The sequence below is a fragment of the Electrona antarctica genome, assembly GCF_951216825.1.
Source record: "Electrona antarctica genome assembly, chromosome: 2".
Lineage (NCBI taxonomy): Eukaryota > Metazoa > Chordata > Actinopteri > Myctophiformes > Myctophidae > Electrona > Electrona antarctica.
Window position 1 is genome coordinate 3959505 of NC_136807.1, and position 15419 is coordinate 3974923.

At 44.6% G+C, this 15419-nt stretch overlaps 1 protein-coding gene across 1 annotated transcript in view; it reads left to right on the forward strand.

Moving 5' to 3' along the window:
• Nucleotides 1-15419, forward strand: part of prex1 (phosphatidylinositol-3,4,5-trisphosphate-dependent Rac exchange factor 1) — a 178841-nt gene that overhangs the window by 139961 nt on the left and 23461 nt on the right. The window contains exons 27-31 of the mRNA XM_079492023.1: nt 3626-3714; nt 4668-4750; nt 8268-8358; nt 9659-9787; nt 10162-10203. Coding sequence (XP_079348149.1) covers nt 3626-3714; nt 4668-4750; nt 8268-8358; nt 9659-9787; nt 10162-10203 — 434 coding nt within the window. The remainder of the gene's footprint in view (nt 1-3625; nt 3715-4667; nt 4751-8267; nt 8359-9658; nt 9788-10161; nt 10204-15419) is intronic.

Consider the following 15419-nt stretch of genomic DNA (forward strand, 5'->3'; position numbering starts at 1 on the left):
GTTCACTCTCCTTCAGCTCTCCTCTTCTGGTGGTGCGTCTTTGTTTTCATTCTTACTAACAACAAACTCTGTACGTCGTAACGGTAGTTGCCGACAGATTCAGCAGCGGAGCTTTGATTATTGGCTCAGGAATGCGAAAAGAACAAAACGATCTCCATGAATTCAAGGCTTCATTCGGTGTGTTTTAATTGATTGAAAATAAGTCATCGGCAGTTAAGGGAGAAAAATAACGTTAAATTAAGGAACGATATTAGGAAGAAGGAAAGGGGGAGAAAGGAGGCTAGAGTGGGAAGGGAAGGAAGGAAGTATGCGTGGTTTGTGTTTGTTCAGTCACGTGTTTTCTGATGATTGCATAATGTATCTGACTCTAGACATGCACAGGAGTGTTGCCGGGTATTATGAGTCGAACACTTTATTGACAACGAATTGAAGGATAAAGGATAAAAGAGAACTAAAAGTCTAAACTATTTAACCCATTTTGGACTGAAGTGGATTAAAAAAAATGTCTTCTAAATCCTACATTTTTTCTGAAAAACCCATTTTTCTATGTCAGTGGGGCTCAACCTTTTTCATGTCAAGGACCCCCAGAATTATCTCTATTGGGCCACGTACCCCCCATCTCAAAATATGTAGTTCCAGGGACCCCCCAGAAGCCAATATTTTAGTTAAAAATGTTCGCTCTGAAATATATATTCAAAAATGTGTGCCACATTTTCACGATTTTTCAAAAATAGCAGACCTACAAGCTCGTAGCGCGCCACTCGGTGGCGCGCTACGAGCTTGTAGATCTGCTATTTTTCAATAGCTAAATTATAACATAAAGTTTAAAACACCAAAAGGGGTTCCCGCCCAAAATGGGTTAAATTCTTACCAACCGGTGTATATATATAATTAGACTATGATACTTCTCCCACCTGAACTGGGATCAGATCCCACCTAAGGCACGTCATTGCCCCCCCTCTCTCTCTCCTCAGTCTCCTGCCTCATGTCTGTCTCTTTATGTGAGAAAAATCAATCAATCCGTCTGTCTGGCTCAGCCCAGTGTCTGTCTGGCTCAGCCCAGTGTCATAACCGCTTGGGAACACAAAGAAGTGCTTCTATCTTTCAGACATAAATCATAAATCTTCACACAAGGTGTGACAAGATGAGGTACGACGGTTTTAAAATGACTGTTATTATTTAACCACACCCTGCTCGCATCACCCTAGCATCCCTATATTCCGGGGGCAAACATTACAACATTTACAAGAATATAAAAGATTTTACAAGATCCCAATGTATTGCAACGTGATTAGCTAGTGCAGAGCGAGAATGGAATCGGGCCCGGGGGACTCTGGTCAACTAACTATACAGGGTTTATGTGGTTAAGACACATTTTTTAGGAAATTATGTCTGTATGTTTATGTTTATTGGAATGTGACGCAGCTGCATGTTAACAATATTTCACTGAGGGACTTTTACTTCACTGTGGTGTCGCATAAATCACGAGTCAGAAGAGTTATTTGACTGCTTAATTACAAGATCCAGATTCTCTCTGTGGTTGGAAGGGAACTGTTGGCCTGTTATTGAACCTTATCAACGTTCAAGGTTTTTGTGTTTTTGTGGGATTTGGCACATGCACTAGTTTACAATCCAGCGGTGGCAACATTGCAGCCAGTGACATTCTTTGTACTGTACTTAGAGCCTCCTCTGCTGTGTGGACATAATATACAATGCAATGACGAGATCAAACAATCAATATAATGAAAATATAATGCAATAAATGGTATATAATATGGTGGTGCGACGTGTCATGAGGCGTAACCATATAATAGATGCATGACCATATATGGAGGCGTGACGTGACACACGGAAATGCAGGTTTTCATAGTAAATGCGACCTACGGTATGGTAGTAAATGCGACCTATGGTAATTAGTTACAATGTTCACCTACAGTATAATGATAGGGACTCCAGGTCAAAAGTGTTTCAAATTTTACCGTATAGAATTTGCTTCTGTAATGAGAATTGAGTGCAAACTAGAAAAAGTGCCCTTCCGGGCACAGGTCTCCACCAGGAGGATAGGAGTGTGTGTGATGTTTGGCAAAATGTTTAGGAGTAATGTTTAGGAGCCTTTGATGGCAATTGGATGATTTGAGGCATTTTGTTCCAAAAATGTGTTTTGCAAAAATCAACCTGTTGGTGGCGCTATAACAGGCCAATGTGAAAAGGGTGGGATATATTCCTCAGCCTAGTAAGAAAATGTGTGAAAGATTTCACGTAAATTGTATGCTGCGTTCATGATTTGAGGCTTTTGTTCAAAACGGGGCAATCTTGCAAACTGTGAAAGCCAATTATAGCCAATTAGGATGGAATATGAAATATCGGACAGATCCGACTTGAGCACATGACCATAGAGATACTGTGTAACGATTTGTGAGATTTGTGGACAGAATCTGGAGGAGTAATATCAAAAAAGGTGTTTTACAAAAGTCAGCCTCCTGGTGGCGCTATAAAAGGCAGATGCGGAAATTGCAGGTCAAAGGTTTGTCCTTGGCCACTAGGGAGTGTGCATGCAACGTTTCACGCAGATCGGTGCAGTTTTAGGTAAAAATGTGAAAAGCTGCCTCATGGTGGCGCTATAACAGGCCGTTCTGGAAAATGCGGGGCAGAGGTTCATCGTTGCCATCCAGGGAGTGTGTGTGCAAAGTTTGGCATCGACCGGGTTAACGGTGCCGGAGATTAGCTGTACACAGACGGACGGAAGGAAGGACGGACACACACACACACGGACGGACGGACACACACACGGACGGAGTGCAAAACATACTCTCTCCCCATGCCTTCGGCCTGGTGGAGACAACTATGTACTGGTAAACATTGGACATTAGGCATGTAACGATATATCGTATATCGATATTAATCCCGACGATATGAATCGATTCGAATCTTTTAGGGGGGCTAGTGTGTGATGTGAAATGTGAGCTTTAGTCATATTCCATCATATTCAAGTGCTTTTGGAGAGAAATGATAGTCACTTTCAGTAGTAGAGCACTGTAGAGGGGAGCTGTGTGTGTCTGTGAAAAGTAATGCTACTTCTTTTGCAATGTACTTAAATAAAACATCTCAGGGGGGAAGATAAATTATATAAAATTTAAAAAACGGTAATTTTTCTTTAAAATATTTGTTTTAATATCGTGAAAGATCGTATCGTGAACCTCATATCGTGATACGAATCGTATCGTGAGTTGAGTGAATCGTTACATGCCTACTATGTACTGGTAAACATTGAACATCATTGTCACCAAATTCCAAGAAACACCTGGCCTTGTCTCATGGCACACCAGTGTGTCTTGTGTAAAGGTCCTTCATGGCTTACCTGTGCGTATAAAGGTCCTTCATGGCTTACCTGTGCGTATAAAGGTCCTTCATGGCTTACCTGTGCGTATAAAGGTCCTTCATGGCTTACCTGTGCGTATAAAGGTCCTTCATGGCTTACCTGTGCGTATAAAGGTCCTTCATGGCTTACCTGTGCGTATAAAGGTCCTTCATGGCTTACCTGTGCGTATAAAGGTCCTTCATGGCTTACCTGTGCGTATAAAGGTCCTTCATGGCTTACCTGTGCGTCTTTCTGTCTATCTTGCAGTGAATGCAACAGCAACAGAGATTCAGTCTTGTCCTACACCAGTGTGCGAAGCAACAGCTCTTACCTTGGGAGTGATGAGATGGGCTCAGGTAAGGAATCATTCTACATAATATCTAGATATAGAGTCTGCTCACCTTGAAGTCTCATTTATGCTGGGATCTGTCACTTTCACAGTGTGTTGCTAGCTTGTAAATCGGTTGTTTTCGGCAAGTGACACGGTCAATGGAATATATATTAAGCGTTAAGCAGTGTTATGCCTTGTTTTTGAACATTAAGAATTTGCACTTTTCATGCCTCAGCCGGTGGACAGCCATGCTAGAGGCATTACATTTTGGGGTTTTGTTTCTAGGTCCTTATACGTGTTTCTAGGTCCTTATACGTGAACCTTCTGAATGTGATACCTCATGAATGCCTTGAGGGAATTTCATGACATTTTGCACAAACGTCCAATTGGACTCAAGGATGAAATGATTAGAAGATGATGGTCGAAGTTCAGGGTCACTGTGACCTCACTAAACACGTTCATTAAACGTGTCTTCATTCATGACATACGCATGGGTGGCATGCGTATGTCACCATCACCCATGCATGTATACAAATACAGTATTTTGAGTCTGGACAGACAGGGATGCAACCAGAAACTGCATACAACCACAATGCAACAATCAAATTTATGTCATTTCAGTGTCATGTGAACTTATGGTTGGTAGTCCGTTAACTATAAACAAGATCTAACATTTAATTACTTGTACAGTACCTATATGAGAAATGGAAATGTTATATATGTTTTTTATTTTCATCTTCGTTCACTTCGTTGTTTAGTGCTTCTGTATTATTCATAGTATACGTTTCGTCACTTATTCATTGCCTCTGTCCACTGGGCTCCTAGGGGACGAGTTACCTTGTGACATGAGGATCTCCTCAGATAAACACTTATTCATTGTCTCTGTCCACTGGGCTCCTAGGGGACGAGTTACCTTGTGACATGAGGATCTCCTCAGATAAACACTTATTCATTGCCTCTGTCCACTGGGCTCCTTAGGGGACGAGCTACCTTGTGACATGAGGATCTCCTCAGATAAACAGGACAAACTGCATGGATGTCTGGAGCACCTTTTCAATCAGGTAAAAACTCACCAGCAAACCTGGTTTTGTTCAAGATTCAAGATGTTTTATAACACTGTATATGAGGACCCAAAATTCTTTGGTTTTGGTACCTTAACCCGTTTTGGGCGGGAACCCCTTTTGGTGTTTTAAACATTATGGTATAATTTAGCTATTGAAAAATAGCAGATCTACAAGCTCGTAGCGCGCCACCGAGTGGCGCGCTACAAGCTTGTAGGTCTGCTATTTTTGAAAAATCGTGCAAATATTTATTTCAGAAAACTGGAGGATTTAGAAGATTTTTTTTAAATGTTAAGGTCAGGCCTAAATGGGTTTAGGAGCAATGCTCTCAATTGATGAGTTGTCACATGCTAAATAGGGCCCCCAAACTGCAGTGATGATAGAAGTACTCCCATTTATTTTTTTACTTTATGCAAAAGTCAATAAAAAAATCAAAATCAATACCCTATTGTAGAAAGTAAATGTCCGGTATTCAAAATGTACTCGAGTAAAAGTACAAAAGTATTTGCATCCAAATGTACTTAAAGTACAAAAAGTTAACCCATTTTGACCTGAGAACATTCACTTTGAAAGAATATATATTCAAAGATTTGCGCAACATTTTTACGATTTTTCAAAAATAGCAGACCTACAAGCTCGTAGCGCGCCACTCGGTGGCGTGCTACGAGCTTGTAGATCTGCTATTTTTCAATAGCTAAATTATAACATAATGTTTAAAACACCAAAAGGGGTTCCCGCCCAAAATGGGTTAAAGTACCAAAAGTTAAAGTACTCATTCTGCAGAAGGTACCAAAGTTTTCAAATGAATAAAATGTATAAAGGTCCTGTGAATATAACAGATCTACAAGCTCTGACCTTGTAGATCGGCTATTTTCAATAATAATCCAAATCTAGCCCAGGCGGTGGCGTAACCGTCTGGCAGGGCCGGATTAACACCTCTGAGGGCCCCTGGGCACTGAAGCTCGAAGGACCCCCCCCCCCTTCACGCGCGCGCAACATTTTTGCTGTTTTGGAGCCGTTTTGGGGCAGTTTTATGCCGTTATATTGGCCTATTTCCGGTCGCCTACCCCCCCCAGAGTGACAGCCAATCTAGCGCATTGTTGCTGCTTTACACACAATTGCACTTTTTAGCTGCCCTTCTCACCAACAATAAAACACTAATCTTTTTAGACACCATTTATTACATTCGGATTAGCAGGGAAATTTTCTGTGGAGATAAAAAAAAAAAAAAATCAAAACTTTTTTTTTTTTTTTTTTTTTTTTTAGGGGCCCCTGGTGCCCAAGGGCCCCTGGGCACGTGCCCAAAGTGCCCATATGGTAGATCCGGCCCTGCCGTCTGGGCACCCGACTGGTAATCCAGTCGCAGTGTGCCGCGGGTTCGACTCCCGAGCCCGACACGGCCTTTACTGCATGTCTTCCCCCATCTCTCTCCCGTTTCCTGTCAGCCTACTGTCTGTCCCTTCAAAAACCAATAAAAGGCGTAAGCCGCAAAAAAAATTATTAAAAAATAAAAAAATAAAAAAATAATCTAAATCTACAACGTAACCTAGTAACTAAAGTTTTCAAATTATTGTAGTGGAGTAAAAGTACAATATTTGCCTTGTAGATGTAGTGGAGTAAAAGTATTGAAATTTAGAAGTAAAGTAAAAAATACCTAAAAAATTGTACAGTAGCCTCTACTTGAGAACCCCTACTTTCCACCACTGCCAAACTGTAATGCACAGATACAGAGTTCGAGAGATGACTTCCGCACACCCGGTTCAATTTTATAGCAGGTGCGTATAGAGCGTCGCAGTCCCGCCTCCTACCCTGGACCAGGAAATGAAACCCAATGCATTATTCTCATAGACATTTCTTAAAGTATTTATTTAAAGACGGTTACGCCGCGGACAAAGCCAACTCGAGTCGTGACAACTCATGACAACACAAACAATATTTTGGACCAAACAAATAATTAGAAAGAAGAAAAAAACGGCAGGTTACAACACTTTTTTTGTTGTTTTTCTTCTTTGTAATTATTTGTTTGGTCCAAAATATTGTTTGTGTTGTCATGATTTGTCACGACTCGAGTTGGCTTTGTCCGCGGCGTAACCGTCTTTAAATAAATACTTTAAGAAATGTCTATGAGAATAATGCATTGGGTTTCATTTCCTGGTCCAGGGTAGGAGGCGGGACTGCGACGCTCTATAGGTCCTGGCAGAACAGCAAACGTTTTAAGGAAGGAGAAGAGACCCGCACACCGCCACTTCAAGAAGTTTATTTTGTTAAGAGTATTCAGGCATGCCTGAAGAAGGCCGAAAAGGCTGAAACGTTGCTACGACTCTGTGGCGGTGTGCGGGTCTCTCCTCCTTCCTTAAAAACAGATACAGAGTTACCATGGTGATAGTTATCTGGTGCTGCCATCTCTCTTCTGGTTTAGCATCCTGGTTTTCTCTCTGGACGTCACTCCTCTATTCTCACCAGTGTCACCAGACATATTATTGGTAGGTATGGACTGTGGATCTCTGACTGTCTGGCTGCTCAAGGCTCTCACTCCTCTGGCCTGATACTTGGAGGTGAGCCGTGTGTGTGGTGCACCGGAAAAAAGCAGAACTACAAGCTCACAGTGCGTTATGCTGCAACGCGTTGTGTGCTTGTAGATCAGCTATGTTCGGTGCACGACACCGGCACTCGGCCAAGTATACATAAATCACCAGTTCATCTCTCTGGTTTTCTGTCTTTCAGACATACGTAAGTAGCCTTGCCGAGCCATGAGGCCCATAGGGCAGGAGCCTATCTCCTGTTTCTGTAGCGTGAGGCAGCTTGATGTACAAGTACACCCCCTGGACATGCCGCTAGTATGTCGCAGGGATTTACCCCCAATCCAACCCTTGATGCTGAGTGTCAAGTAGGGAGGCACTGGGTCCCATTTTTAGAGTCTTTGGTATGACCCGGCCGGGGATCGAACCCCGACCTCCCAGTCTCAGGGCGGACACTCTAACCACAAGGTCACTGAGCTGGTATACTGAGACATACGTACTGTATGCATAACTGACATACAGTCAGTTTTCTCAGTTCAGGACTCCCATCTAGCCAGTATTTGGCCCAGAAGACTTCCTCTGTTAGACTCCTGTAGCTTCCCTGCGTGCCAATTGCCTCTGCAACATGTTGTTTGTTCTGACAGAGTCACTGCAGCCGGAAGCCATTTGGGACGTAGTGAGGCAGTCAGAATAAACGGGTGCACGTCTGTGTGTGCGTTTGACAGGAAACGAAGGAACGCGGTGGTTTTAACTGCCGCGGAGTGGGTTGGTTAACCACGTTCAACCTGGTGTTCCTATAAGCTCATAAAGCGTTGCATGCAACGCTTTATGAGCTTGTACATCACGTATTTCCGCCACGTGGCGCCGGCGCATGATCAGTAGAAATCAGAGTGGTTCAGGGTGTGTGTGTGTGTGTGTGTGTGTGTGTGTGTGCGTGTGTGTGTGTGTGTGTGCGTGTGCGTGTGTGCGTGTGTGTGTGTGTGTGCGTGCGCACGTAGGTGGATTCCATCAACTGTTTACTCAAAGGTCCTGTCATGACCAAGGCCTGTGAGGAAACCAAACACTTTGATCCTGAACACACTCAGCCAGGTACGCATGCAGACACTCACTGATGCATGCATGTGCACACAAGCACGCACACCCACACACTCACTGATGCATGCATGTGCACACAAGCACGCACACCCACACACTCACCACAGACTCGCATGTTTGTACTGCTATACTTGAGTAGCCTGGCGCAGCCACACTTCACCCGCTGATTAGCCCAGCGCAGTGGTATATTAGTATCGCAACGCAAGGCTAAGAGGACAGCAATTTTGTAAATGTAATTTATTTTTCACCCTATCTTTCGGTGCCCTTTTTAACCCTATCCCTAAAGCCTGAATTAGACTTGCATGGGAGTGACACGCGCACACACACACACACACACACACACACACACACACACACACACACACACACACACACATACATACATACATACACACACACACACACACACACATACATACATACATACATACATACATACATACATACATACACACATATATATATATATATACACACACACACACACACTCACAAAAGATCTGATCTTTTGTAGATCAGCTATTTTCAGTTCACAACACTGGCTAAATACAGCCTAAATCAGGCATAACTCCAACCCTATATGCTAAACCTAACCTCTAAATGTCTGATCCCAGATTCCCAACCCTAACCCCAACTATGAATCTTTTCCTAATTGTAAGTGTAACACTATGTTTTACCCAGAGCCATAGCATATAGACAGAGTTGCGACATTGAGGGGGCAGAAAACAGCCCGGTCACATGGTTCATGTACTCGCGCGAGCCCATAGACTCCAATGCATTCCGTAAACTTCCGCTGTCCCTGTTCGCCAATAGAGGGTATGCGCATGCATAAAGTGAATGGCAAATCGAGTGGCAAATCGAGTGGCAACGTGAGTGACAAAGTGAGTTTAATGTCGTTTAACATCGTTTAATGCAATCATATTGGACTTTTCTGTTTGGATGTACAGGCTGTCAAGGCCAGAAAGTAGTTTTTTGGCACTCAGTAGGCGTTCCCGCATAACTTCCTGGTTTGATGATGATGTCACGCGCATACCCTCTATAGAAGTCTGTGTAGAAGAGCCACCATTGGACTGGCCCCATGAAGTGAACGGAATTTGCCGTAACTCTGTCTTACTCTATATGGCTCTGGTTTTACCATAAAACAACCATTTATCTTCAGAGGACCAGGAAAATGGTACAATATCTGTTTCTAAAATTCTACTATACCTTTGGGTACATAATGGTGTATGGGAACGCACGCGCGCACACACAAACACAAACGCATGCTAAAGCAGTTTGGGATATGTGTGAACAGAGTTTCGGCACAATGAGGATTGGACAGCATGTTGTCGCTCCATCATCCACAAGAACATCCAGGAGGACCCTTGGAACCTTCCCAGTTCCATCAAGACTCTGGTGGAGAACTTGCAGAGATTTGTGGACGGTTAGTGAAAACAAATCACACCCGAGTGAACTGAGTGGTGCAACTCCCCTCTATTGGTTCTCTGTATCGTTCCAATTTGTATCGTTCTAATTTCAGTTCCTATTGGTTCTAACACTATCTCTCTCTCTGTTTCTGGCACAACAGCGCCACTTTTTCCCCTACTGGTACTCTAAACATAGTCCCATAGTGACATTGCTGTTCCTTGGAGTGGTTGCACCACTCAAAAATGCACACACCTATTGTGATATCTCGTCACTTTTGGTCAAAATACTTGCATATTTCTGTCTATAATAACATGCCTAAAATAGGTTAATGTAGGGGATTATGTGTAGGGGATAATGTTCACCAGTAACACATTGTTTCTACCTCTTCAGATGGAAAGAACCAACTTCTGCTGGCTCTGCTCAAGTGCACAGGTACGTCAGTCTGAATGCTGTCTGTATGTCAGTCACTTTGTTTGAGTGGTGTGTCTGTATGTCACTCTGGCAGATGTTTTTACACCACTTTGTTTGAGTGGTGTGTCTGTATGTCACTCTGCCTGAATGATGCGTCAGAATGAATGATGTGTGTATGTCACTCTGCTAGAATGTCGTATTCACTATCATGGAGTCAATTCAATTAAATTTTTATTAAAATGTCAAATCACAGCAAGTTATCTCAAGACACTTTTCATATAGTGCAGAGACCCAGATCCCACCCTGGCTGAGCAAGACATTTTGAGACAGTGGTAACGAAAAACTCCCCCTGCTCCCTCTGCTTGATGAAACGTCAAGCAGACCCATACTCTAGAGTGGGCGGGGCCATCTGCCTAATATATCGTGGTATAGTATAAGAATGTTAAGATAATATACAGTGTAGTGGTATAATATAATATGGTAGCAATCCATGGTCGTGCTCTGGGAAGAGGCCTGCTCCGCAGCTGGGGGTCCGTAATGGAGGTCCATGGAACTGCGGAGTGGGAGACACAAAAATAAACTCCGGGGAGCGGCTCCCCGGATGTCGAGTTAGTTGCAGGCCTTACTGGAGCGTGAGTCTGTATATTGTTATTTGTTAATTACAATTGCACTGATGGGACATCACCTGGTGGAGAGGGGAGGAGGAGAGGGAAAGGTCCATAGACTTGGCTGGCGACCGGTTATTTTTTATTAGTCTCTGAACAAACATTAAAAGTCCATAGACTTAACTGTCATATGAGTTAATTCTGGAATGCCATGCATTGGAGGGGATAGTGCCCCTCAAAAAAAGGATGAGGAAAAAAGTACTACATCCTGGATTTATGTCTATAGGGGCATGATTGATTAACTACTTAAACCCTATAGATATAATTAGTTAACCGGTGACCCCCAGCCCCAGGGCTCTATACTACACTAGGTATCTTCTCTTTGTCAAATAATAGCTGATCTACAAGCTCACAAGCTTGTTGTGAGGTTGTTGATCGGCTATTTCCGTCAAAGGTTCGCCCCCGGAATAGGCACACTAGTTGATTAACACTCCAGTGTTCATGTGGTTGAGTGTGCATGCACACAGTAAACCCCTTACGGGTCAGGTTTTATAGTAAAACCCCTTACGGGTCAGGTTTTATAGTAAAACCCCTTACGGGTCAGGTTTTATAGTAAAACCCCTTACGGGTCAGGTTTTATAGTAAAACCCCTTACGGGTCAGGTTTTATAGTAAACCCCTTACGGGTCAGGTTCTATTTCATACCTACTGACCGCCAGAGGGCGGTGATTTCATCACCTGGATATACATCGCGCGCACGCGCAGAGGTCGAATATTAATACCAACACTGTCACTCGTGACCCCCTGTGGGCGTGAGCCACCGATATAGGTGCCCAGTTCACAGGGTTCATCCTCTTTCATCTTTTCGCCTTTGAGCGCAGGTCGATTTATTTTATTGAGCTCCTGCTACTAGCCCTTCAAGGCTGTATGGGGGGGCTCTCGACGCCGGCCATGCCTAATAAGCCTCGTAACCGTTCGGTTGGAGCTACCTTGCGTCCTCCAGAGGCTTCATGGCGGCGATAATTTTCCGCCGGGCTCCCTGGTCCAACTATTATGTTGGACTTTATTTTCTACAGGTAAGTTGCGTGTTACTTTACTTGCCCGGCGGGCGTGCCTGCTACAGCCTTGCGTTATTTTCGCTTTGCTGTGTGGCGTTACATTGGGTTGGTGACAGTGTTTGTTCGCTGAAATCCAACTTGTATGATTTGTTGAATTCGGTGGCGGCAGTGGCCGTCCATCCTCCCGATTAATGCATTAAGGGTTAGCGGTTGTGTGTTCACTAACTAAAAGCTAACTTTGTATTTAATGTTTCGTGGTGACTGTGTGCTGTTAGTGTGGCTCGCAGAGGTGTGCTTCGCCTCGACAGAGCGACCGCGGCGGCGCTTATTTGACTATTAATCAATACTCACGTTGAATGGCCGCGGCACGATGCTAAAATGAACAGCAACACAGCAATGTTTTATGGCGTCGGTAACTATGGGCTCATAGAGGTGTGCTTCGCCTCGATAGAGCGACTGCCGCGACGCTAGTCATGTTGAATGACCACTCCTCTCCACGTGTTTTCTGCAGAAGAGTGTGTTTCGCTCTGTCGCAGACGTGCAATCAACCACATATATGTGGCGCTTGGTTGCAACGAGGTCTACCAAGAGGAGGTTTGTGTGGTCGTGACGTTAATGAGCGCTCCTCCCCAGACGATTTCTGGTTAAGGAACAAACTTTTTCAAATGCATGTCAAGTTGTAAACGCAGCTCAGTGCTGACTTGCTAGTTTGTTTTGCTCGTTATATCAAGCAGGAATATGACAATGTTGTCACAGTGTGCTTAACGTCACAGCTTAACTTAAGTGTGTACTGCTATCTGAGATAGGCATAGTGCTTGTATTTCATAGCTTGAGTGTGATCCGCTCAGCTGCTGTTTGGGTAATACTTGTTTGTGCTTGGCAGTACAATTACTAATATAATGGTTCAAGCGTCTATCGCTTTACCATTGCGTGGTTATCAAACTATCTACTTGGCAGGGGCAGTGGCATTTACAGGCATTACATTTTGAGCAGGCAAGAATTACATCTTGGCCAGGCAGAAAATGGATTTGGACAGGCGGACGCCTGTCCTCTCCTTATTGTAGATACGCCACTGGGCATGGGCTGAGTGCTCTTCCCTATGTCTGCATAGTATTAGTAACATGTACTGATAAGTTGAGGTGAAGAAAATGCAGCACTCATGTATGTCCTTTTGCATGATTTGTATTTACCTCTGACGAGAGTGAACAAGCTTACGCGTTTCGGCCTGTATGGCCTTCCTCAGCGTTATACATGTACATAACATGTGCTGATAATCAATATCAATAGGCATATAATGCTATGCTTATTCCTATTTGGACTAGTCCTCATTAGCTGCCTTTGCAGCAACTGCCCTGATCCGTCTTGGGGGCAAGACAACAGGATACATTGGCGGGTACATATGTAGTGTACTTGATACTGTAGCTTTTGCTGCATTATCACTGACACTGGGGGTGTGTTTCGCTCCATTGCTGTCATACTGTGGGCTTGAGTGGTCTTAGCTCTTCGCCATGTCTACTGTACATAGAAGTACTGTAGCTTGAGTGATCATGCTCTTTTGCTGCATTATCACTGACACTGGGGGTGTGTTTCGCTCCATTGCTGTCATACTGTGTGCTTGAGTGGTCTTCGCTCTTCGCCATATCTACATAGTATTGTTGACATACTGTGTGTACTGATGGTCATTTTCACTAGCACCGAGGGCATGTACCGCCCCGCCACTATCATATTGTGTACCTGACATAGGCATGAGTGGTCTCCGCTCTTCGCCATGTCTGCATTGTATTAATGACATACTGTGCGTACAGATGATCAATAAGCGTAACGCTGTGGCTGACTGGTTCACTGGCATTGAGAGTGTTTCGCTCTGCTGCCATTCTCTGAAGGTTACGCAGTAACCATGGTTATAAGAGATATAAGCGAGGCATGCGCGAGTACGTGCTTTTATGCCCTCGTCGAGAGGGCACGTGCTACGTCATGACGCAAAAGAGGCCCATTCTCTTATATACTTAATAGAATGTGAGTGTACTATAAGTACTTCTGTTGTCCGCGCCCAAGTTGGGACGCGTCCCATAGCGAACTGCTGAGGGTTAGATCTTCGTATAACCACGACATTGTGTACCTGGTACTCACTACTGCTTTGACATGTGCAGTATACTGTGATTACTTGCTATCGTAGCTTGAGTGTACGTCGCTCTGCTGCTGCCAGATATTACCAATATGCTTGGTATTAAAATGGTTGTATATGACAGTCCAAGTGTTTGGCCTTGCCACTATACTATGGCACTACTTGACACTGTAGCTTGAGTGATTTTCGCTCTTTCGCTACAACTACATAACCAGTAGTATTTAGAGTGTCTCGCTCTGCTGCCGTTCATGGATTAGTGCAACATGCTGGTCCTCTCTGGTCCCACAGAGGAGGTCCATTACTTGCGCCTGTAGTCGGGTTTCGACTTGGGCGCCGGACACAGGCTACGGCTGTGGTTCATTCTTCCATCCATCTCCAACCGCTTATCCGTAGTCTGGAAACAGCTCCATACCGAGAGCTGCAGACTTCCTCTCCAGAGCAGCATTAGTAACTTCATTCTGGGGGATCCCGAGACGATCCAAGGCCATTTTGAAGATATTGCTGTTATTGTGGCTGCATACTGCTGGCACGTATGCCAACTGTGTTGGCCGTGGTTGTGGCTGATTTGCCTCCCACAAGGATGCTAGCGTTGTGAGATGATGCTCTCTCAACTAGGGGAAATTTCAAGGTGGTACTCTTGGCCACCAAGTTGCTCAGGTTAAGAACGTCTTAACCCATTTAGGGCCGATGCTGTAAACACCTTCTGAATCCGGACCTAGGTCTCGGAATGATTTCAAATGTCGATTTGATGAATTGAGAAGAGTATACATATGGCTATATACTTTACATAGCAGCGGCAACCCAGACTTGTTCCTGTCTTAATGGGTTGATACATGGGTGCTGCTCTTTTCCTGCTGTTTCCAGAGCCGCTACTCGTGGTCTGTGATGAGTAGCACTGACCTTTAGATTGCCTTCTGGGGGTGACCAACGAGACAGGGTCCCTAACCCTGGACTTAATGCCAGCATTGCTTCTCTGGTGGTGTCACTAGATGAAGCCTTCGAGCTAGTATGGCTATTGCCCATGGCCGCACGCAGTGTAGAGTCACTGGTCTGCCAACTAGATCCATGCCACGGCAGCTGGACTGGGACGTGTTGGACGGTCCCTTAATGGTCACCTCATCCTGGCCCTCTGGCCTGCGCGCATTGATGCGCAGGCACGGCACCTATGGGTGATGCTTGTTCTAGGCGTTAGCTTACGGGGTAACTAACTACCCTGATGATGTTGGGGCCTAGTGTGGCCCAGAGGGGCGGCCACGGCGGGTTAGTGAGCCCGCCTGGCGACCCAGAGCCCCTGGATGTCCCGGGTTCAATGCCAGATCCGGCCAGCAATGTGTCCATGTGTGTCCCGGTCTGAGCCCCTAATTGCTCCCAGAGCGCTGTAGAATGGCTGCTCATTGCTCCTAGTAGCAATAAGATGGGTAAATGCAGGGGATACATGTTGTGTATGTGC